We start from the raw sequence: 25,106 nt of genomic DNA, 5'->3' as shown, positions 1-25,106 counted from the left end.
CAGGTAAGAGGACTCCCAAGGAGCATCTCCTCTGTCCTGCTGAAAACACAGGGCAGCTTCACGGTGATGCTCTTCTGCCTCACAAGTGACATGGACCCTGCTGACACTCAGCAGCTGCAGTGTCACATCGCAATGCAGCGAGAGGTCCAGGCCAGTGGAAAGGCCACCACAGCTGCAGTTAAACAGCTATATAATATAAACTCCTACATGCACACAGAAGTTGTTTTCTCCCTGAGTTTTTTTTCAGTAACTGGCTACTCAGAGCCCAGGGTGAAGGGCACACAGGTCAGCTACGACAGGTACACAGGGAAAAGTAGTCAGGATGTTTTGCTCCTACCATTGCGAAGGAGATCTCTGAGACATAAAATATGTTTCCTCATATCCAGAGACAAAAATTCATTACTGTCGTTTCAGAGCAAGAGAGTTTGGCTAACCTGTTTATGGTTGTACTTGGCTTGTTTAAGAAGCTGAACTGACTTTTAATTAAGTTAAGGTAGTTAACTTGCTCACAAAGGCAAGAGCAGACAAGCATTCTGATGTTCTGAAATTAAGCTTTTTATTCCTTTTTTATTAACCTGAGCTGTGTGCAACGAAAGCACTAGGAGAAAGTGCTAAAAAGACATGGATTTCCCCATTTATTAGAAATCATTCCAATGGCTGTATTCATTCAAATGCCATAGTAATACAGGAAAGGCTGAGATGTCAAGAATGCTGACATTTCTTTTTCCCTCATGTCTGATCCCTCAGGTGACTTCTTTCATAATGGTGCCATATATAGAGTCCCTTATACACATTTTCTTTATTAACATAAGCACCAGCTAGTTTGTGTTCACAGACTTTAGTAAATGCAGAGTACCCACAAAAATTGCACAGAAATTTGCAAACTGTTAATTGCAAAACAGTATCAATTATATCTAGCAAGTTTGAAAAATTTTCCCTATGAAAAATCAGGGGGGCAACAGTGATGATCTGAAACATATTTTTACTATTTACTTGTAAAAAATATTTATGCTGCATATCAATAAGTTTAAGAGCCTGGAAATCTGTATTTAAAACAATCATTTTAAAAAAAGCAAACTTTGAACCTATTTTAATAGCAAGAAAAAATAAGATTAGCAACAGAATAACAAACTGAAAGGGATCTGTTTGAGAAGATAAAAGGAGAATATTTGGTCAAGGTCTCTTCCCTCAGCTGAATGCTTGACCCAGCTGAGGCAGGGCTGCATATTTTGTCTGTTTTGCTGTTTTTCAGAGCAAAAGAAGTTGAAATTTCACATCATTTTAATTAATTTTAAATACCCAGAGCCAGATTTTAACCTCCAAACAGTACCCAGGGACCCTGTTACCGAAGTAAACACACGCAAAATCACCCTGGAAGGGTTTCACAGGAGACCTCAGCAGTCCCTTGTTCCCACCACAGACAACATTGCAGTTGTGCAAGCCACAAACCCCAATATACCACTTGGGTAAAGTATTCTTTCTGAGTTCTAGATTTCAACCTCTGTTTTGGAGTTGCCACACTTTTTGAGCACATCAGTTCTATACCTCAGGGGAAACAGCATAATTACAGGCACTAAAATATATGTGCTTCACAGTTTGTTCCCAGTGGAAACTGCCTTTTAGCTTTGAGAGTCTAAAAATAACCAGGCTGTAAAAATTTGAACCTTTTTTTTTTTTTCACAGAGCATGAAACCAAGTCCCCATTACTTTATACTCTTTCCAAATTGATTTTAAAAGTCAGCTGGCTTTCAGTGGCCTCAAGTCTTGCACTGGCTATAGAATGCAAAATCAAGTGTATATCAAGTGATCCCTAAATTTCACGTGTATCCTGTATTGTCATTTTATGCATCTCAAAGAAGCCACTTGGCTTCACTGAATTGCAACAGACATCAATTTCTAAATTTTGTAACACACCATAACAAGTTTTGTGAAGATAATACAGATGAGATTTTCAGTTACAGTGTGATTCTGGAGGACATCTTTATCTGTTTTTGTCTGTGATAACAATTCTGTTGAGCCTTTTGGTGCCTGAACGTGGCACTTTGTGGCAGATACCACAACACAGCATTCTCACCTGGTGATTACTGCTCTTCAGCACATAAAAATGCCAGCATGAACTGTTGTAAACAAACTTTTACCCACTGAGGGAAAAAAAAAGACAATTGAATAGAGCATTCTGGAAAAAATATGTCTTAAAAATAGTTGAAACCAGGTATTAAATCCATTAGTGGAGTAGGGAACATAACAAAAATGTCCCCAACTGTAATACTTTTAAAAATTCATAACCTGACATTTTGTATGCAATCTTTAATGTTCAAACTGTAACAATGGCTACTTTTAGAGTTACAAAACTTAAGACTTCCAGTGGAGAGACATTGCAAGAATTGACATATAGAAGCATATTTCTCCCAAAAGCCAAAAAATTTTTAAGCAAGGACCACAAATACCTGGCCACTTGCATATCTCTACGGAAGTACAATGCCATTCAGATTCTTTCACAAATATGTCAGTTTTAGTGTTTCAGGAACAAATCAATACTTGAAGAGAAAGAGAAGTAGGAAAGAGAAGAATTCAAGAAAGATGGGTGGTGACAGAAGTCCTTGTCTTGTGTGTACAGGTGCAGAAGTTTGTAAAGATTTAAGGCTGATATAAAAACCTCATATGAAACCAGGATATTTTTACGATCAGAAGTCTGCTTTACAATCAGGTTGGTGAACAGTAAATATTCAACAGTTGTCTTGGGTTGCAATGCAAGATATAACCAAAAGTATGTATTCTATTACCATCTGTTAAAACCAGATATGGCAGTGTTCTTTATTTCTTCCATGACTCAACCCTCATAACTGGGGGATATCTTCCATTAATAGGCCAGCTGTTAAAACTGGGTGGTGCAGTGTTCTTTATCTCTTCCACAACCCATCCTCCCTCCAGGGGGATATCTTCTGTTAATGGGCCACTGAGACTGATAAAATTACATCATCCCATTGGGAGATGCTCCACCCAGGGGGAGGAGCCAAGCATTCCTACCTGGGTAGAATCTGAGACTTGGCACACCACAGGCAACCTTTCTCCACTGGATTCCCAGAGGAAGACTGGACCCATCTACACCACTGGATCTCCAGATGAAAACTACACCCATCTACAGGATCATTGCCTCAACAGAACCACATCTGTCACTCCAGGAGGACTGCAACCACATTTTAATCAGACTGCCACCAACACACTGACCAACAGGGTGTCAGGTTGTATTCTGACTCTGTCAGTGGGTTGGTTTTTTTGTTAATTTCTTTTATACTACTGCATTTTTATTTTAATTTCTTTACTAAAGAACTACTATTCATATTCCCATATCTTTGCCTGAGAGCACCTTGATTTCAAGATTATAATAATTTGGAGAGGGGAGTGGTTTACATTTTTTTTTTCCATTTCAAGGGAGGTTTCTGCCTTCCTTAGCAGATACCTGTCTTTTCAAACCAAAACAGTCCAGAAGCTGGTGGGGCAATCACAACACCAGGTGTTCCCTGCCCTACTGGTAATCAAGGTGCCCAGAGTGTAAATACTTGCTACTTTCACCACAGGTGTGATAATCCTACAGTGTTATGTGCCATCTTTTATGGCACCATGCTATATAAGCCCCTCAAAGGTTAATTTTTAGCTAGCTGAAAGATAGGGAAAGGAACAAAGAAAATCTCACTGCACTAAGAAATTCTCTTAGGATGAGATCAGCAAGACCTGAGAGAGGCTGCAGGACAGAGGGGACAGATATGAGGAGGAGGGAACCACCACAATTCACAAGGAATGTACAGCATTATGTCTTGAGCCCACTTCATCTTCAAGCAGAATTATCTTACACACCTGAAGTTTCCATTTCCTTAGCCTGCCTTTCTGTGCAAGAGGGTAACTTGGCCCCAGTACATACATCAGGATTTGGCTCCTAGACTTGACAGGCTCCCCAGAATGTAAAGCCTGTTTCAGTCTTACTTGGATACAACCTAGGAAGTTATACTTAGCATGCAAACTCAAAAAAAAGTCATTTAGCCATTCTAAAGACACACATTCAACCTTGCTATGTGCTCAATCTTTTACTAATGTGGGTGACTGGTTTCACTAAAACCACTGCTTTAAAAAAAAGTGTACTAAAAATATGTGAGAATTTAAGTGCTCATGAAAAAATATCTTCCATATCTGGAGCCTGAACTCTTTTGCCTCCAGAATTACAGCAGGGACAACAGAAGTAATGGTAGCACAGATTCATCCCTGCCAGCCCAACCTTATGTGTAAACCAGCCCTGTCTGCAAGCCCTGCTGAGTCTGTAACCCAGTGAAGTCTAGGAAGAATCAGGTTAGTTTCCCACCTTTGACCACATTGCTGAGGAACAATATTAAGGTAACAAATCTCACAAAACTGCAAGACAGCTGTCAAATGTCACTAAGTTTTGGTTACTCTTATGCTGGACATACTGATGACTGTTATGCAATGACTCAGGCATGTCTAAGAGGTGCTAGGCTTGCCTGCAGGCCATTTATTACATGGATAGGACAATTAGTTCCTGTGGTTAGCTAAAGGGAGAACCTCCAAAATATTAAAACAGACTTTTGGGATTTTACAACAATATATACAAGAGTCCTCTACATAAAATACACATTGGTCAGATTTTATTTACTACGTTCTTAAGTAAAAAAAAATCCACAAGGACAGAGGTGGGGGCTGATCCAGGCAGAAGTTTGTCATTAAATAAATGCAGATAAACCAACAACTGAAGAAGACTGACAGAAACAAAACCAAAATCAGTACTGCTGTTCTCTGCAGATCTGCAGGCTAAGACTGCTCCAGTTCAGGCTATCAAAGTCCAAACACAAGTTTGTGAATAAGGGTATGCACCTTTCATTTTTCAAGATAGCACCCATGTGTTTTGGAGGGGAGAGGATCAGATAAAGAGCACATCTGTTTCACAAGAGGCACCTGCACTGTGGTCCTGCCAGGAGGATTTCACCTCCCATTCTCTCTGCTGCAGTATCTTTGTGAGAAAACATAAAGAACAAACGTGAGCAAAACCAGTCCTCAGAAGATCTTGCACTCATTAATGGAGAAGAGCTTCCGCCTGTTCTGCCTTTTGGCTTGATTGACCGCTGTCCGCACGGCATATTCAAACACCTGCTGCACCCCCCTGTTGCTGAGGGCAGAGCACTCCAAGTAGCCTTTGGCTCGCACGTCCTGGGCAAGCCGCTTTCCATCTATGGGGCTGATACAGGAGGAACCGTAGGGACCTGCGTCACGCTGGTCAGTCTGAGTGGCTACCACCAAAACAGGGATGCGGGGCAGATGGCTGCGGATCTCACTGATCCATTTGTTCCTCAGGTTCAGAAAGGAATTGTGGTTTGCTACTGAGTAGCACATTAATACCACATCTGCCTGTTGGTAGGAGAGGGGGCGAATGCCTTTAAAGGCATCACTGCCAGATGTGTCCCAAAGACCCAAGCTAATCTGTACACCATCCATGAAGACATCCACTCCAGTGTTTTCATATACGGTGGGTCTGTAGTCATCTGGAAAAGTCTCAGAGGTGAAACGTACCAAGAGAGATGTTTTCCCAACCGCAGAATCTCCCACCAGAACACACTTGATTGAATCCAGCATTTTATTAGCGTCCAAGGCCAAGAGTGCAGTCTCTGTGCAGCAGGAGTGGGACGGAGAGATGCAGTGGTCTTAGAGGCCTTCTATATACCTTCCATTTAGTGAGAAACCATCCAAACCTCTTTACTTCTTATGACTTGATTCCATCGCTTGAGACTAAAATTTCGTCTTCTCCCACATGACACTATCGGTTTTAAATCTTCAGTGAGTCAAATGACATTTCTGGAAGAGTAAAAATAAAATGTAATGTTTATAATGTGTACAAAAAAGAGAACAAACCATTCCTCATCAAGATAAAGATGCCTGGACATGTCTTTGTACAGGCACGGCAAGTATCCCTTGCAGAGGATGATGAACTTTTCCATTTCCTCCCAGCCAGCTGTGTGCGCAACAGCCGTTCTCATAAATAACTTTCTTGCTGCTCCACAGGGGCTAACAGTCTTACCACTATTGCCATTTTCCACTGACATGAGCTATTTTTTCCCTCCAATTGTCTAAAGACTAATAAAATTAATTTAACTTTGGTATAGCTGCTACTAATGTGCTGTGAGACATTCCTTGCTTCCGATTTTCACCAAGTCTGACAGAATCCTGAATCCTTAAATGATCAGTTCACATTCCCCTGAAAATGTAGCTACACTCTCTAGAGGTAGTCAGGAGGAAAAAAAGCTCTTTGCTAGCCAGTTTGACTATTTAAAGAATCCTATATCAAATGTTAGCACAGAACCACTTGTGACAATGAGGAAGCAAAGACTTCAGGTGTGAATCTCAAGTCACATCCTGAACAATTTTCAAAAGCAATGAAGGATTCACAGCAAAAATACCCAAAAAGAGGCTCATTTTATTTTTACAAATTGCTTTCAACAATCAAGAAGCACAAGCCAAAGAAAGCCCCACTACTGATGCCTGCCCCAGTCAAAATTTCATTTGAAGGGGCTACAACTGTCCTGGCATTTACTCTTATAAAATTGAACCAAGAGTACTCTTCAGAGTATGTAATTGCTTTTGAGCTCCTGCCAGCATTCAGTCAAATTTTCCTATTTTGAAAGCATTTGTTTCTTCCTCACTAGCTGTGTGAAAGATTCACTGCTCACACAGGGTGACACACAAGATGCTCCAAAAATCACTAACGGCAAAACTGAAGACAAATTAGTTCTGATGAACAAGAGTAATTAAAAAGAAAGTATCACTGCATAATTTCAAAATGTCATGTGTTTTTTACAGAAATAATATATTTCTGTTTCCTTCATATATGTAGACAGCCATCACAGCTGAAGGCTATTTGCACAGAAATGAATGATGGCCACAAAGGGCATATACTGTATTTTACTGTAACGCTCTCCACTTTCAGTACCCTAACACACCACTCCTCTCCCCCTTTATTTCTAGGACACTCAAAGCTTTGGCTTACTCCATAGACAGTGAAAAACAAGGGAAAAGTGCTAGATGAACTTCGAGAGAACATTTTACAGGCACCAACAACTGCTATTGGCCCTGCTTTCATTTTGTATTGAGGCCATGCCCTACCTCCTCTTGTGCTGCTGGCACACCTGCATCTCTCCCAGCAGATGCCTCGGCTGAAGGAAGATGTGTGGCCGGAGTAGGTTGCTTTATAGAGGTGGCACCAAGTCTGGGGGCTGTCCCTGTGTGTACTGGAGTTACGGTATCTACAGGAGTCATTGCAACAGATGGTGCTTCCTGGCCTACCAGCGAGACCGTGCTCTCACCACCGCCGCTCGCTTCTAGGAAGTGGGACAGAGGCTGAGGCTGCTTCACGACATTCCTGGCTGCCGGGAAACAGGCTGCTTTGTGAATTTAAGTTCTAGTGGCAGCAGATGAAAATTTGCTTTTAGTGATTCATTAGGTCTAAGTCCACTCTCTCACCTCCTCTGTTCTCCAAACAAGCTCTCAAGGGAATTAAACAAGACCTTTACAAAACACATCTATGAAAAATTCAAAAAGCATTATGTAGGATAAACATTCAAATTGCTTATACGAATCATAATCTCTCTTTCAGAGTATTCTACTTCAAAATTGGGTCAGCAATATAGTTTGAAACACCTCAATTTCACCACAAGACAGTAGTGTCCTATTAAGACAAAGCTGTATATTCTCAGGAGAAAGTTTCCAAGTACCAAGCATTCTTTTCAGAACAAACAATTCTTTGGTATGAGTAGCCCTCAGTGCCTTCAGGTTTATTATTCTGTGCACATTGGAATGTGGGGGAAAATAAGGATGCCCAAAGCACGACTTTTGCAATTTCTTAAATGCCAAAACAGAGAAAGACAGACAAAAGGATTGTTCTGGCACTCAACTTGTTGATTACCAGGTCAAATTATATTGGTTATTCTGAAAGAAAGTATAAAAATTATCAAAACCCGAAAGAGATATTGAGGACTAGTGAATATGACTAGTTGACAGACAATAACAGAAGCTGAAATATTCCACTCTGACAGTGCAGAATTGTTTTCAAAGAAAATTATATTGTTCTGCATTCCATCAATGAATAATAAAAAAACCCCTGGTATATAACAAGGTCCATAGTGGGATTCTGTGGACAAATTGCCCTCAGTGGCCCTGATCTTGCATTTGTTCACAATAATTCATGTTCCTCCACATATAATTGGGACTACATATGTGCATACCGAAGTATTAGGCACATGGCTGGTCCTTGTTGCAGCCTCAGGGTAAGAGCAGCATTAGTGTACTAAAATAGTTACACAAGTTCACCTGACTGGACAGAAATGCTTGATTAAACATCAACAAAAAGCATCAACTGTCCTTTAAAGAACAGTACTTTAAAGTGTCCTTTAAAGCAGTACTGGGCACCTCTGTGCCTCAGTATACAACCAGTTTTATAAATACTTGCAAAAGTTTTTGTCCCTTTCTCTCATATTCTGCTTTGGTCTGACAGCACAGTGTGCTACAACCATTACAGAAAACCTTCTGATCACAGATCAGAGATGGACTCTAAGCTGCTGAGGCTTTTTTTTTTTTCTCCAACACTTTGATTTTCAAAAATTTACCAACTTTATTAAGATCATTTTATATATGGAATTCAATATATAAATCTGTATCTTCTCTTACGCTTTTTTTGGTTTATGCTTTTATCACTCGATAGAAGATATTATTTGAATAAGGTAAGACCTTTTATAAAACCATTAGGTATAAGAATGCATGTCATATTCTTGTGTGGTCATGCTGAGTAGTGATCTTTAGTAAACTTCAGGTTTTGTTCCCTCTGTCTTTGGAATACAGGCACAAGTGTGTGGTTACAGAGACCTTGAACTTCACTGATGATGTGAGCACAAGAAGCCCTACACCAGTTGCTCTTTGGCAGTGTCTGACCTGCACCTCAGCAATCTCATGCAGGTAAAATGTCTACACTTGATCATGGCTGAATACAATACGGAGAAGGCGAGTGCAGCTGCCAACCCGCAATGGGACGGGATGAAATGTAGAGCACAGCAGCACCGAGCTCTTTGCATGTAGAGGATTTAAGTGAATGTATGTCCCTTGAATAATCAATCTGGTATCTGTTCAAAGAGCTCTACCAACAAAGGAAAGCAGGACTACTGTATCAAAAGGGTTAAGTCTATCAACTGAACAAAATGGGATTTTCCTTTATGCCAAAAAAATCTCTGGCATCTACTATAAGATCATTGTGAGCATGACTCACTATGGCTAAACATCTCCAGGGGATGGACAGCATCTTATAATAGGGAAAAATAAAAACAGTCAGGAACTTCTAATTTCAAAACCTATCTTAGATACTGATAGTGCACACTCAGGTAGGTTGGAATTTCAATGGAATTACCTCATACATAAACAAACCATGCAGGCAAACAACCAGCTTTTTAGATCAGACAGGCACAAAATGCTTCAGAGAGTTAAAGCAGTTAACATGCTAACTATTATTGCTATTATCCACTCCCTACCTCAATTACATCTCAGCAGAGTTCCTGTTCATGTCAGGATAACGGCAGATTAAATTTTCAGTTTAAGCACTGTGTATGCTAGCTCTTGAAGAGACTTGACATGGCAAGGAAATTAAAATATTTATACTAATAGAGAAGGTTGAAAACCACAGGAGAGGCTTCCACTAGCTGTGCAATTCTTAAATGTACACTCTTTGCCTACCTACTCTACTCTTGTAAGTCCCACCTCACACAGAGGTGGGGTCTGCAAAACAGTGCCTACAGTGTCTTGCTGTCTCAAAAACAATCTCCTTCCAGAATTTAAAAAAAATAAAATTTCAGACATAAAATCTTGAAAATTTTTATTTTACTCCCTTAATCACCAAACTGAAATCCTGTTCCTGTTTTCAAATTTCAGTGTTTTGTTTTGAAAAAAATAGAAAACTAAATTTTTGGTTTAATTTCTAATTTATGAAATTTCTAGAAAACAGAGAATCAGTTTCTTAGGAGCCTTTGCAAAAAATCACTTCTGGATCAAGACAACAGCTGAAAACACCTCCATTTCTTTCTCTGGCAGTTTTAACCACTGCAAATGAAGAGAAAGATTTATGATCAAATATTTGGAAATCTTGTCCACTTTATTATTAGCAAGGGAACTCACATTACCAGATTTAAAGGAAATTCCCTCATATTGAGAATGTGAAATCTTGATATAAAATTTGCAAAATTAAATGAGATGTGAAGTCCTAGCAAAGAGATGAAGACTTTTTGTGTAACAAAGTATACTTATTTACCCACATGCTTGCACATACACATAAAACTGCTTAATGAGCTGTCCTAAATGAAAAAAGTCAACTTCTTTAGTAATAGTATCTATAATAATATATATAAGCAATGGATAATGGTATGTCTAAAGATCTATTCAATTTATTACAGTTGCTGAGAAAAACTATATAACTCTCATTCTAATTATAGAATTAGAAAAAAGAAATATTTATTTTATCTTCAAGAACCTTCTTCCTGTGGCTAATCACACCTTGATTCATTAATTTACAAATGAGCACAGATTATTAGAACCACTCAAAAAATTAACAAAAAGCTTGTAAGACTCTGATGTACTGATCCAAGATACTAAATCTCTAAACAGAACTCAATGAAATCCAGCAATACCAAGTACCCACTTAAAGATTCAAGCCATTATGAAGTAACTTTTCTCCATGTTTATGGAATGACACAGTAAGTTTCAAACAATGTGGCATTCATGGTATTATGGGTCACTTTCAAAAGGGATCCATTTTCAGTGTAGATGTTCTCCCCAAATTAAAACTGAGGTAAATTAAGTGAGGACCAGCTCATAAACCATTCTCAGTCTGGTCCAGTACCCTCAAAGTCACCAGAACTGGAGCAGCATGTCACGCCTGAAGTTAGGAAAGCCTAGTGTTCTCCTTCTTAAGGTTACTGGGTATGTCACCTCTTTTTCCCACCCTTCTCTATACTAAATCTTCTCCTCTGTGCTTGAACAGAATAAATTTTTGAGTTTCACTACAGACACAACTGCACATGGAGCAGCTGGTGTGCAAATGTCACGTGTGTGTACGATCGAGCACAGAAGTTCATTAACCATCTGTCCGTCTGCCTTGCCTCATAGCCGCTGTTTCTGCACACACACACATACATACATACAATATATATGTACACACATATTCACCACTGACACAGAACTGCTGCTGGGAATATTCCCCAGACGGGAATACAGATACACTTGCAGATAAACATGGATAAAGTGCTGTGTGCTGACTCCAGTGCTATCACACAAAACTATGAATACTTTTTTCCACCTGAATGACTTAAAGGTCAAAAGCAAATTTTTGGCAAGTCTAACTGCACTGTAGCCAAACTGAAATATAAAAAACACTAATTGATAATTAAATACATTGATAATATATTGATAATACTGAATTGATAATATTAAATTGATAAATATAAATAATATTAAATAAATATTGATAATATTAAATAAATTAGTATTATATTTAAGTAATTTACTTTAATCAGACTACTGTGTGTGTAGAATTATTGACATGTAGAAATGTTTGCATGTTTGGGCCTCAAACCACTTCAAATTTTTCATGCCACATCCTCTTTCAACACAGTTCAATTTCATGAAATTTGAGACAAATCAAAAAGCCATTTACAACATATTTTTGTAGGATTTTTTTTTTACAGTTTTATCACTTAAAAATCTCCCCAGATTTTTTTGGCTGTTGAAATATTCTTTGGCTGTTGAAGCACTCTTCTATTTACAACCTTCAACAGTCATTGTGTTTTCTTTCCAGTGAGCCTAAACCTACCCCTATTTCTGCTTATTTTTTTTTACCATCCACAGACACGGGCATAATCATCACAAAGTACCCGTTTCTCTTTCATACACAACTAACATTTCATAGTTTTAAATAATCATTTGTAATTTCTCAGAGAATGATGCATTATTTGCTAAACTGGATGCACAGAAGTGAATATGCACATATATAGAGATAAAAATACTGTAAATAAATCAGTGCATATTTAAAATCTGTTTCAGTAATGAATCAATACATCCATTTACAAAAAAAATCACATCCATATGTACATACATGTGTACATGTCCATACACACACACACACATATATACATATGGACATGTGTTAATTCATTGCAAAAGATGTTGCTGCCAACTGCTATAGAAAACAACATATTGTGGGCAAGATATCTTACCATCATTTGAAAACCTACCTATTTTGCATCAAATTGATGCATTATTGAAATGACCACTGTCTACATACAGGTACATATGTATTCGTATACACATGAGCAGAGATTACTGCTTTGCTAAATGGAGATTTGAAACAACCTAGGTATCTAATTGATAGAATTTTACATATAAAATTACATAGTCACCCATAGGAAACTATTATATTTCTGCTGCGTATGCAGTCATTACATTTATTAGACATATCTTTACAATATGTTACAATGACTTATTGTTAAGGAGATGCATGGATTTATATTAAATTCCGCAGATGTGTAACATGATAAATTGTTAAAACAAACTGGCATCTCCATACACACACTTGCATTTGCAGGCTGACTTCTGTGTGTTTTGTCTCTAACCTGTGGTAGGACTGCACTTGATCTTCCTGACTGGCTCCCTTAAATGCTGTGAAGTAATAAACAGTAACAGTATAGCTAAAAGCTAATACATGAATGATACAGGCGATAAAACATGCTTCTCAGTGTCAAAAGGTCTTTAAAAATTGCCCTACCGTTTCTCCACTTTCCTCAATGCATCCCTTGCAAGATCTCCAAGTTTGCTTTCGGAAGTCTCTTCAGGTTTAACTTTGCTCTGATTTTATAAAACATAGTACAAAATAAGGAGATTCTCAAGTCTAGATTGTCTCCCCCTAATACCAGCGGAAGAAGAAGGAGGTTCTCCATGTTCGTTATGTATTTGCACAGGTTTGATTTCAGTGGGAGGTTATGGCGGAGGAGGAAAATGTTAGAACAGAATTAGCCAGTGTTCCATGGAAGATTATTTTGGTATATTTTGTGATAAGAATAAAGTGTCAGATGTACAGGTGTTTTGAGTAGTAATAATGTTATTGCAGTTGATTGAACAATTCAAAATAATGACCTCTTCATAAAACATAATTATTTGTTTTTAATTTAGGAAGAACTCATATTTACTGCATGTCACTGTTCATTTTGCTGTGATGAATATTAAAATTCTGACATTAATGAGCAAAGCTAGCAAAGGAAGCAACAATAATTTGGTTGGATATTTATTTTATAACACAGAAACTCCCTGATAATTTTAGTTTTTTCCCCTTAGAATTGCCAGCAACAAAAACCTTTTTCTTGCCTCTGTATATATCAGTGTTTAAAATCATAGTCTAGACTTCACATAAAAAAATATAAATCATCATCACATAAAATCATATTTCTAGATTTTCACAGCAGGAAACTGCCATCTTTAATATCTTTCTTAAATTTTGTGTGCACATATGTACATAAAAATGTTAAAAATTTGTAGAGCTTGCATAGAAATAATTTCAATTACTTTTCAAGTAGCAGGTGTGATATAAAACATACAATTATCATAACTCGTCCTGTATTTCTTGATTTATGATTTTTATCTTTTTGATTTGTTCTATAAATTTTTAAAAAGGAGTTGCCTTCAACAATCTATGCCATGACTTAGTATTCATGCACTGAATCCAGCACACAGATAAAATAAGAGATATGTATTTACAATACAAACAGGATTTTTTTTTTTCCTACCATGCAGCTTTTCTAGAATTCCTTAATTGAAGCAGATAAAACTAGATAAAATAAATGGGCATGCATACTTGTCTTCATCAAACTGCCTACGTTCCATGCATAGTTATGATTAAGGTTTGGTTTTTGTTTTTTTTTTCTGGAATTAGCACAAGTTATACCTGGTAGCTCAGATTTTATATTGATTTATATCTTACACCAACAATATGCCAGAACAGAATATATATTTTAGTGCCTGTTTTCCTTTACTTTTCTCTGATTCCATTACAACCTTCATCTCTTGCTGTCTTCATATAAAACATATAGTACTGCAGACAGCAGCAGGTCATATGGAATTGGTTAAGAGGAGAAAAGACTCTACAACCAAAAGTAATACATAAATCCTTCTCACTCATTCTTCAGCTGAGTATTTTGAGAATTTCATATATTTATAGCTGACATCTACTTGGCTTTCAGTCAGTTTAAAGATCATGTAAATCCCCATGCTATGGCAAATCTTAATGAAGAGTTCTTCAGTGGGAAGCATAGAAAATTTTCCTTGATTTTCTTGATTTTTCTTGATATTTTGAATGAAAATGATCACACATATGAAAAGAGAGATATTTTAGGAGAGAGATGTTTGAACATTATGAGAACATTTCCCATGCTTTATTTTTGAATCCTGATGGACTTGATTCAAACTCAGAGGTATTTTACCCGACGGCTTTTCAACCGGAATTAAAACTCCACTGAAAGAGATGGGAATTTAAAAACTTGCATTTAAATTGATGGAAACTACAGAAATTACATGAAAGGTTTTTATGGCAGCTGTTTCATAATATATTTTTATAGTGAGAAAAACAAAAGCTCACAGACAATTAAATAATTAATAGATTAAGTAATAGATATTTGAGTATATCAGTAGCTCAGTAACTTCAAACTCCAAAGTCTTTACCAGTTTTTAAGTACAGTCATTTGATGGAAAAAAAAGGCAAGCTGAAGGCTGTGTGTCCACTGGCATGCTTATCAATGAAAGGAAAGAACAGTTTTCTTACAAGTTTGAGAGTTTTCATATTCTTTTAATGACCATGGCACAGGAAAAAACCAAAAGAGACCCCTAGCTACACAGGCGTCTTGCTCTCATGCTTTTATATTGGGACAGCCAGTTACATCTACATTTTGACATAAATCAGTCTAACCTTCAAAAGCAACACACTGTCACTCATGAGGAGAAGTGGTATCACCAGATGGTACAACAACCTCAAGCTGGCAAGTGTCAGTTACTGGTACTCCTCGCTCACACTTGTGCGTGCGAAGCAGCATCATGCACAGCGTGTAACCACAGCCCACTGTGCCAGCTTCTGCCAGGAGAGGTGTTTGCTCCTTTTCCAGAACATGCTGGGTCTTTCCTATGTGACAGGTCAGCATGGCTCCCTGTAGGGAAATCCCTAAGCAATAGCAGAATCCTTGTGTGTTTTCCAGCAGGTTCATACGTTTTGCCAGGTAAAGAGAAGCATGCCAAGTTTAGTCCCACCCTCATCCCTTAGCAATTTACACTTCTCCTTGGCTTCTGTAACCAAAGACCAAACGCAATTTCTCATGCAAAAGCAACACAACGCACACGCAGCAGCAGGCAACTGCGAAGGGAGGGAGCAATAAAGGGTCCGAGATAAACACAGGGCACAGCCACAAGGCTGGGCACAAACCACTGCCGTACCTGCTCCGCGAGGAATGCACGCACGCACGCACGCACGCAAGCACGCACTAAGTGCTCACACCATGTTCCCCCATCCTCCAGACACCCTGTCAGCAGTGACAAACTGTGACTGCTGGGACTATTGCTCCCTGCCACTTTGCCAGCTGCTCGTATTAGACCTGATACATTTAAGTTTGTGGCCATCACTTCCAGTACTCACACTCACTGCTGCATTACAGAGGTTTTGCAGATGCCAAAGGTCTCCCCTTCCACTGTACACTGATTATTCTGGTGGATTGGAAAGGTTTTCCAGCTCTTCACTGATACAAAAATTGAAAGAAAACTAAATCCTGCTAAGTAAATATGAGACTACATTTGGTTTTGTGGAGAAAAGCTAATGGTAGACTACAGCCCACAAATTTTGTTGTTACATTAATTTGTTTTGCTTGTGTGGTCCTGTCCAGTATTTTAAGGCCATAATGCTTTAATAGTGGGCTTGAGACAGCTGCAACCAACTTCCTTTCTAAATTGCTATGCTGCAGTTATCTCAAAATACTTTGCAGCTGTAAATTGTGTCATAGCATGGAAACATTCGAAAAGAGTGGATTTAATAAATCCACACACCACTAGCCAAAAACATGAGAAACATTCCCTAATTTGGGAACGATGCTAAGCTGTGTGGTGTGATATCTGAAATGTTACACCAAGACTTTGAAAATGGCAAGTTTTACAGTTTTATTTACAAGTTTTATTTTATCACTTTTCAAACAATAATCAAAAGCACTATAGAAAAAGCCACAATTTTTCATTTTATGGTCAATGTCAAACAATCATTTGAATGGTGCATTCAATAACATTCTACTGTTTCTTAGGGAAAACTATAGAATCACTGCACCAAAATTTCACAAAGAAAATGGGGGATTAAGAGATAATTTTCACAGAAAATCTTTTACATTAAAGTGCCTAATCCACCTGCTACTATACATCTAGAACTGCACAGCAAAAGCAAGAGGAGAAACAGCAGAATTCAATCTCCCTGCCTGGTTGTCCTCCTGGCTGGTTATCAGAAAGCATCATTGAGAAAAGCTCCTAGGGAGCTTCTGCTGATACAGACCCACTGCTCTACAAGACAGGCGCAGCCTGCGAGACCGCCACCACACTGGCTCATTTCCTGTGTGCTCTGGGTATGCTGCAGATCACCCACTTACATCTTTGAGGATTTGTATGGCTTGCCTCTCACTGTACAAGAGATTACTTCCCTAACATCGCTGGCACTAGCAGCTGTTACCAGCAATGTGACTTTAGCATCAGTCTCTCCATTTTGAAGCTTGATGCTCTTCTGCCAGGAGATGATTTCACACTTCTTTGGCACAGTAAATTTATTTTAAAATGGGATTAAATGACAGTAATTTACAGCCATGTTGCCCTGCTGATGGCCTATGAATTTGTGTCTTGCTATACATGAAAATCAAATCCATTTTTAAATTTGATTCTTTGCTCTGGAATTTAGTAAGTACAGATTACTCATAAAAACACTGATCTTCTATAACTACAAACCTACAATTTTTCCTCATTTTTAGCACTTAATCTAGGGAATATAAGACTTGGTATTATGCCTCACTAAAGCCTACCCTCTAAACTTAGCAGGAAGCAAGTGCACATGTGACTTTTTGACCCTGCAGTTACTGCCCAAACCTCATACATAGTATTCACATAAGGTCTGTGCCCACTTTCTCTGGTAAATTTGACTTCATTTGTATAAATAGATCTTCAGACCAGTCTCAGAAAAACTACATCAAATGCCATTCTAAAGTCAAGTAAGTATACACGTATGGTCCTTCCTACTGGTAAATCACAAACATACCACACACTGATCTAAAAGGTGGGGTTGAAAATGTGAAATATGAAGCAGCACAATATAAAGCACAATCCCACCTTATTCTGACAGCAACAGACACCAAAATTTGCTGACAGATGTGCCTCTTAACAACTAACTTATCTCATTTGCCCTACCTTTTTCTTCTGCAAGTATTTTTTTCAGGATAAGTCTCACGTTAAAGCTGGCCTCTGCCAGACGCCACAGTTCAACTCCTGCCCCATCCAAAGGTGGAAACACAGCTGCAAGAAGTTAGAAAATCTTAAATCCACATTCAGATTTTTTGCAGGGACTTGTGTCAGATAGATGGTTCCAGCCTCAGTGTGCTCTATCCTCATTCACCTTTCAGATTAACTGCATCTCATTGTCAATGTGACAAGACCATTCCACCACTAGAGCATCATAATATGTAGGTTTTGTGAGGAGAATCTGGAAATGGGTGTGCACAGATGTACACACATGCACATACACACATACTGCTCCGTAAGGGGACTCCACACCATAAGCACATCACAGCTGGCCCAGAAAGCAGAGAAGAAGCCATGGGAATGACCTGAATGCAGAGGTACAGATGTGGCCATTTAGATGGGAATCTTCCATCTCAGAAGTTGGCACAGGCATTTGTTAGACCCAGCAGGGCCAGGCAGCTGCTGGAGCCAAAGCCAGCCACAGATATGTTGTCAAATTAAAAATACTTTGAATCTTGCTCCAGTCCAAATAATGTTTTTCTCAAATTCTCACAATAAAATCTTCACCTAAATTTGTTTAGGAATATTTAAGATGAAACAGAACAGTTTTCTCATAAGTAGGGAAGAAGACCATAAATTGAAATGTTGTAGATTTATACATCTGTCACTCCTGCGTTCATAGTTCATACAACAGAAAAGAGCATCAGAATCAGATCCACCATCTTGAGAGTAACTCCCATTTTTTTCTTTTTTCTTATATCACTTAACATGGAAGAAACTGCCATGGCACAGCCCATCACACCCCTTTTTCTACTTTATATATGGCCTTTTTATGCTGAGGTGAAAAAAAAACGGAACAAATGAAAATCCAGAAAATGCAAGATCTAGGCCAGTGTGCAATTATATATCTCAACACCGAGCATTTAACAGATGGTATTTAACAGAAAAGTAAAACTGATTATGTTTCACAACCAATTTCACAAACTTATTAATGAAAGTAATTAACAAAAGTAAAACAAAATATATTGAATTTGATTCAGAATATAAATTCACATTAAGACTCCTAGGAAAAATAAAAAAATAAAATGTAATGAACTCACCAGAGGCAGGAAGCTGAAAGAGGCTGTGGAAAATAAATGTTATGGAAGACAACTATCCTAGATGAGACAAGGGAAATAAAAAGAAGAGTGGTGCTCTGTGTTCCTGGCTTTTTCAGATTGATTTACTTTTTAGCATATTAGAACAATTCTATCATTAAGAGGATAAAAAATCCAAAAGCTCTAAAGGTAAGCAGAGACATCTGCACACACAGGCCAAAGCAGTGCTGGCAGCTGGGTCTAGTTCATCTGGAGGCAGCAGTCACAGCAGACCCAGATGCAGTGTGACAAGAAAGAGTGGAGAGGTTCAGTTGTAAGTCAGCTTCCTGGTGAGAGCTTCACAGCTCTGCCTCTGTGGGTTTGTTGTGGGTTGGTATATCTTTCTCTCTTTGGTGACTATGGGAGCAGCTGTAAAACCTTGAAGATGGGGGAGGGAGGCAAACCTTTCAGGCTGCAGAAAGCTTTCTATTTGCACTCTGCTGCTCCTAGAGCTGCCTCCTCCCTGCTACAGGGGCACAGCCCAGCAGCTCAATACGTGCGAGGAGAAAAGGAGCAGATCCACAGCTGCCCGGCATGGCTATGTGCAATTCGCTCTCCGGTAGCAGAATGACACTTGGGATTTTTCTGCAACCTGGAATATGGCCCTGCCTGGAATACGAGAGGAGATGTTTAACTGGCTTGGTGCAAAAGGAAGGCACATTGGGCTGATTCAACATTGGTGTACACGTTTGTTTTTTTTTGTAATTCAGTGAGGATCCCTCTGAAGAACTGGTCAGGATTGATCAGTAGTATCATTCAGCATATATGTTCTCTCTTCTACCAGCAAAAGGAGGCTGAACAGGTGGAGGCACCACAAGACATTGAGACTCCCACGTTTCCCAGCATAGACAAATTGAGATGGCCAGATCCACATCATTTCCAGCTACCACAAGTACTACTACAACAATGAAAGCAAAGCTGTGATGGTAGTTTCAGGATTTCAAGTGTCTACAGTCTACACTTAGGAGCCATCAGCACAAGAGGTTGTACACTTTGTAAGATCAGGCAATCAGACTGCAGGGAGGGCACTCCTGTCCCGTTCTCCTGAAGCAGCCCAAGTGCTCTGGCACAGCAGGAGAGCTGCCCCTGAGCTGAAGGAGAGGGGCCTGGATGACTGGTGCAGTGGAATGTCTGTTTCTCAGGCAGAGGCACAAGCACTGGCTTCCCAAGCAGCCTTGAAACCCAGAGGCACAGAGGTGGAAACCAAGTCCTTTTCAGCAAGTATTTTGGGCTCAGTGAAGTTACCTCAGATCACCTCTAGCCATGAAACAGTAGCAATGGACTGCCTGATCCAGATCTAATGTCATGCATTTTATGTTCCTTGCAGGATGGACACTTTCTGAAGACAGCTAATGAATTGGTGGTCTACATTAACATTATGACAATACAACTCATTCCAAGATAAACTCATACTGCTTCCAAGAAAGATTAAAGACCGACAGAATAATTTAGAAGATAAAGCAAAAAGGAAACAAAAAGATAATTTATGTGTAGATGAAAGGCAGTTTGTGCCAAAAATATAAAAAGAATATAGCCTATGTAAACATGCTGTAAACCTGCTGATGAAAAACTTACAGAGCAGCGCTGCACAGTTAGGCTGGGGAATCAATTTGATTCTTTTCTCTACAAAATGAAATTAATTCAGTTGATTATCAGCAGTGATGAAGGGAAGGAAGACTCACAGAAGGCATTTTGGGAATCTTCACTTGTCATTTTAGTTTGAGACAAGATTTTGAACAAGGGGCTTCAGCACATCACCAGTTTATGTGAGAACTCGCGTTTCCTCATTTTCACATTAAACATCTATTCATCTGTTTTTAACTGGGTTTGGGTTTCCCAATACCAGCCTAAGCAATCAGGCAGTAAGTTTCCATTGCAATTATGATAAAGCAAATCAGACACCCAAACATTTTGAAATGTTTCCATCAGAAACATTCAGAACTGTCAGAAGTAGAGAAAAAAATACTATTTGCAAATTATACTGATATAAATGTCTTTAGTGATCATCACCAATTTTAGGTATGCTACAGAAAGCAGATACTTAAAAATGCAACTACTCTTCTCTGTTTCATGCTGAGATTAATCCAGATGTGAAGCCATCTGGCTAAGTAGTTTGCATTTCGGAAACAGTGCATCCATCTGTAAAATACTTCAAAAACAACTTTTGAAGTGAGTGAACTCAGCAAAGAAACAAAACTGTAGAGCAAGAAACATGTTCTAACATGTCTTGATTTCCACCCATTTCTGTCCACTATGCTTCCTGAATGATCTTGACCAAATAACTTCCCAAAAATTTGAATTTGATTTATTTGAGACCTTTCTCAGTAATAATACTTGCTTCACACATTTTATCCATTATTTCACTTCCAAATGACCTGGAACTCCAATAAAAGACCCTCAGCTCCATGCACTCTGCACATGTAGGTAATTCCAAAATTTGAAGTAAAATTGACACCTGACCTGTTTCTCTTGATCCTTGGTTGGTTGTTGAGTTGGCTTCTGGGAGATTTTTTGTATTTCTTACTGAAGTTTTTCTGCTCCCTTTCACCTCTTCATGCTGTGCAATGGAGGGAAATATCTGGCTGTGAGAGAATAGTTAATACATTAAAAAATACATTGCTTCTCCTTTTTAAAAAACTCATTATGAGTCATTATCTGTGACTTTCAGAAACAAACACCTTGTTGTGGAAAATATTTATGGGGGCAGAGCAAAGGCTTGCAATTTATTTTTGCATTGAGAAGTAGGCTGACAGCAAAAAATAAAGTCTTAAACCACAGGTAACTAAGGGTTTATAAGAAATTATGCAAAATAACATTACCCAGGGTCTTGATATGGGTCAGTCTACAAAGAAAAGTCACATTTCTTCTTAATCCACTGCTTTCTGTCCCACTTGGAGAAAAAAGAAAGCTGCTGGTGTTAGGAAGGGGATTAAGATTAAGGAAGGAAACTGTTCCTGTCTCCGCTGCCTGATTTCCCTTTTGTTCTTAGATTCACTCAATTCTGATTTTGGTCTGTCTTGGATAGTGCGGCATGTGCAATGCTCAGGAGTGAACCATGACACTCTTGAAACCCACTGTATTTAACTCTACAAGCCTTTCTCTTGTCCTAGATGATTACTGAATTACACAAAATAAAGCCAATTGTTTCTTATGTCTAGCCACTGCACCTGAATATATCACAAGAAATAATAATAACAATAAAACACAAGAAATATGCTTATTTTGTGAAAAAGAGATCCTAATTCTTTTTTGGTATCATTTTCAAAGGGAGGCAGGAAAAATGTACGTGGTCAAGATGCCAGCTGTGTGTTGGGAAAACTGGGACGTGTCTATTTGCTTTCCCCTGACTTCCTGGGCAGTATAGGGGAAATCAGGTAGGTTGCCCAGACACATTTCAGCCCTGGGGCGAAGTCATTCCCTTGCCAGGAACAGATACCTTAGCAAAAGGGAGGCTTCCTCACAGCATAGCAGAGAGCATTGCTAAAGGAGTCTCTAAAGCTGATCAAGCGCAGTAACTTCTGCATTACTCATTGCGAGAGCACTCAGTCTGAAAGAGGAAATGAAAACACAATCTCACAAGCACTTCCTATATGGATTTTGGTAAAACTCTCACACATTATTTACTACGCCTTAATGAGTTTAGGCTCTGGTTCCTCAGCAACCTAGCATTGTGGGTTATATACCCCTCAGGTTTGGTAGTGAAGTGGCACAAACTGAAGCCCATGCTGATAAAACAGAACCCCAAAATCCAGCATGAGGCAGGATCCTGACACACTGTGTGCAGGACCAGAGGCCTTCAGAGGGCGAGTCAAAGCCCTCCAGAATACTCAAACTGGAGCATGCCTGACAGAGAAGCCTAAATGAAGGAACATGCTTGAAATGCCACCCTCTCCCTGTGGACTCTCTTGCCTCCCTCCTGAGTTACAAAGTTCAGCTTTCAACTCCGCTCAGCTGCCAAGCCCCTTCCCATGCCATTGCCTCTTCCCCTTCAGTGACAGGCTTGTCCTGTGCTTCAGGTGGCCACAGAGCAGCCCTCCAGCTGCTCCTGCTCTGCAGGATTTGGTCCTGAGCTGCCCAGTTTCTGGGTACAGTGCTGAGATGGGTGCAAGACACAAAGCAGCTCAGACTTCGGCATGCCTGAGCAGCACAGACCTCTCAGGCCCAAAACAGAAAACCCTGAGCTGTGCAAACAATGATCAAACTTATTTTGGCACCATGGTTTGGGTACAGTCATCTCCATTCATCCAGCCTCTTTGCAAAACTGATGCAGCTCCATACATTAAACCCATACACTTAGAAGACAGGCAGAGATTTCCCCACTTTCTGACACCACAGCTTTCTGCTATCTCATCTACACTATTCTTTATTAACTTTCATGTTTCCCCACTGTGTAGAGGTAACTAATTAGGAATTTCTCTGGGACAGTTCTCTTGACATCAGGTTGTCAGCAACATGGGTTATGTGACAAAACTAACATTTACATACTTAATGTTTCCTTGGAATCTGATACACAGAATCTGGTGTCCTAACTTCCTAGCACAATTCCTCCCGTGACGTCAGTGCAGAACTGGTGGACAACGTATGGGAAGTGATTTCCTCCAGAGTGACATGAAAACCTACATCGACTTTCCTGAAAGTCAAGCATATTTAGGAACTGCACTGAGGGTTACTTAACTCCCCTGCCTCATTCTGAGACAGCCTAGCATAAAAGCAGTCACATCATATAATCATAGAATATTTAAAGGTTTGAATAAACCTTAAAGATCATCCAGTCCCAGCCTTCAGGGCCATGGGCAGGGACACCTCCCAGTAGACCAGCTTGCTCCAGGCCTTATCCAACCCGGCTTTGAACAATGCCAGTATTGGGGTGTCCAACAGCTTCCCTGGCAAACTGTTCCATTGTCTAAGAACTAATTCAATCTTCTTCCCCCAAATCAGGTACTATTATCAAAAAACCCATCTTTCTATTGAAGGAGCGACATTCTTTCTCTGTTTGTCTGGTTGTGGGTTCTTTGCTGGCACTCTAGGAAGACATTTGCCACTCATGGGGCAGACCTGGGGCTAAGGGCAGACCTCTCCAAGGTCTGTATCTCTAGCACCAGAGATATAAACAATACATAAGAAGTATGCTTATTCTGTTTTAAAAGAGTCTTTTATTTTCTTTTTTTTATTTTCTTTTTTTTTTAATTTTCAAAGGGAGAACGTGAAGAATGTGCAAACCCACATCTGTTTCTCTAAACTCACTGACTTTTGCAATTTTCTCTCTCCCGGGGGACATTCACACTTCTTGTCCCCACCTGGATCTAATGCAAACCTAACGCCAGTGGCTTTGCTGTAAGCGAGGAGGAGGCTCCAGTTGTTTGCTCTGTTCGCACTTCCCACCTGAGGCTGCCCGGCTGCGGGGCGAGCCCGCGGCCCGGCCCCGGGCTCAGGGCCCAGCGCGGCTCCCCGGGAGGGAACCAGCGCCGAGGGAAACGCTGCCTCCTCCTTCGGCTCTGCCCGGGAGACGCCGCCTGCGCTGTGTCACAGCAGGGAGATGGCTGAGGGAGCCCCTTCCCCCAGCAGCTCCGGGGCTCCCCCTTCCCTGCTCTCGCGGCCCCCGGGCAGCTCCCGGCCCCGGGGGGATCACCAAGCACACACCGCCCCGGCCCTCACGGGGCCCTCACCCTGCTCCCTTCGCCCCAGTGCCTGCCCCGGCCCCACGCCCGCGGCCTTGCCCTGCCCCGTTGGTGTTGCTGACTGTACATTCGTCTTGGCAGGAAAGAAAACAAACCAGGCCTCCTGCCCCAGATATGCGAGAGGCCATTGGGATTCCCCTTGGGAAAGAAATCCGAAGGCAGCAGCTGGTTTTGTTTTGAATGTGCTTTTCCCATTTGGTCCCGCTTCAAAGGATAGGGACAGTTACACTGCTCAGTCCCAGGGTCTCTGCTTCACCAGCCAGTTTCTCCTTTCTAGTACATAAACATGTAGATAAACAAAACCATGTTACCCCAAAAGAAGACTCAGAACAGGAGCCTGACATAGATACCCTGACCTGCTCCCAAAGGGAAACCTCCCTGGCAGCCAGAGTGCTTCATCCCTCCGAGGAGGACGTTCTGCTGCCTACAGCATATCAAAGTAGCTACTTTACATGATAAACACCCAAACCTGCATACATGGCACTGCAAGACGGTAGAAGAAGATAATCAGGAAAGACAAGAGGGGCACACAGGTGAAGAAGCCTACTTTTACTCTGATTTAGAGGCAGGAACCCAAGGCAATGCTCTGAGTCAGCTGACATGAAGCAGACACTATTACAGAGAGCTCTCACAGAAATATTTCACAAGGCTACCATTTCACCATTTAGAGACCCAGATGATTAAATCT

The 25,106-nt window shown here is 40.0% G+C and overlaps 1 protein-coding gene across 3 annotated transcripts; it reads right to left on the bottom strand.

Annotated features, from left to right (window-relative positions):
* Positions 1-836: 836 nt before the first annotated feature.
* On the bottom strand, positions 837-21,456 carry RHOH (ras homolog family member H). Of its 3 annotated transcripts, XM_014259976.2 has the most exons (3): positions 18,705-19,032; positions 17,554-17,658; positions 837-5,856 (listed from the first exon to the last, which is right to left on the bottom strand). In XM_014259976.2, exon 3 carries the CDS (start codon positions 5,635-5,637, stop codon positions 5,062-5,064), a length of 576 nt encoding a protein of 191 aa, XP_014115451.1. In that variant the 5' UTR covers positions 5,638-5,856; positions 17,554-17,658; positions 18,705-19,032; the 3' UTR covers positions 837-5,061. The 3 variants fall into 3 exon arrangements, with proteins under 3 accessions (XP_014115451.1, XP_014115461.1, XP_014115456.1); XM_014259986.2 differs by lacking the exons at positions 17,554-17,658; positions 18,705-19,032 and adding an exon at positions 21,201-21,456; XM_014259981.2 differs by lacking the exon at positions 17,554-17,658.
* Positions 21,457-25,106: the final 3,650 nt, after the last annotated feature.

The sequence above is a fragment of the Pseudopodoces humilis genome, chromosome 6, assembly GCF_049639895.1.
Source record: "Pseudopodoces humilis isolate 2021_Gansu_Grassland_sample_001 chromosome 6, ASM4963989v1, whole genome shotgun sequence".
In the NCBI taxonomy this organism is placed as follows: Eukaryota; Metazoa; Chordata; class Aves; order Passeriformes; family Paridae; genus Pseudopodoces; species Pseudopodoces humilis.
The sequence above is the reverse complement of the archived record's forward strand: the minus strand, read 5'-3'. Positions and strand labels throughout refer to the sequence as shown.

Bases quoted from the DNA above. Each gene is read 5' to 3' on its own strand.
- RHOH (XM_014259986.2), bottom strand. From the start codon at position 5,637: ATGCTGGATTCAATCAAGTGTGTTCTGGTGGGAGATTCTGCGGTTGGG.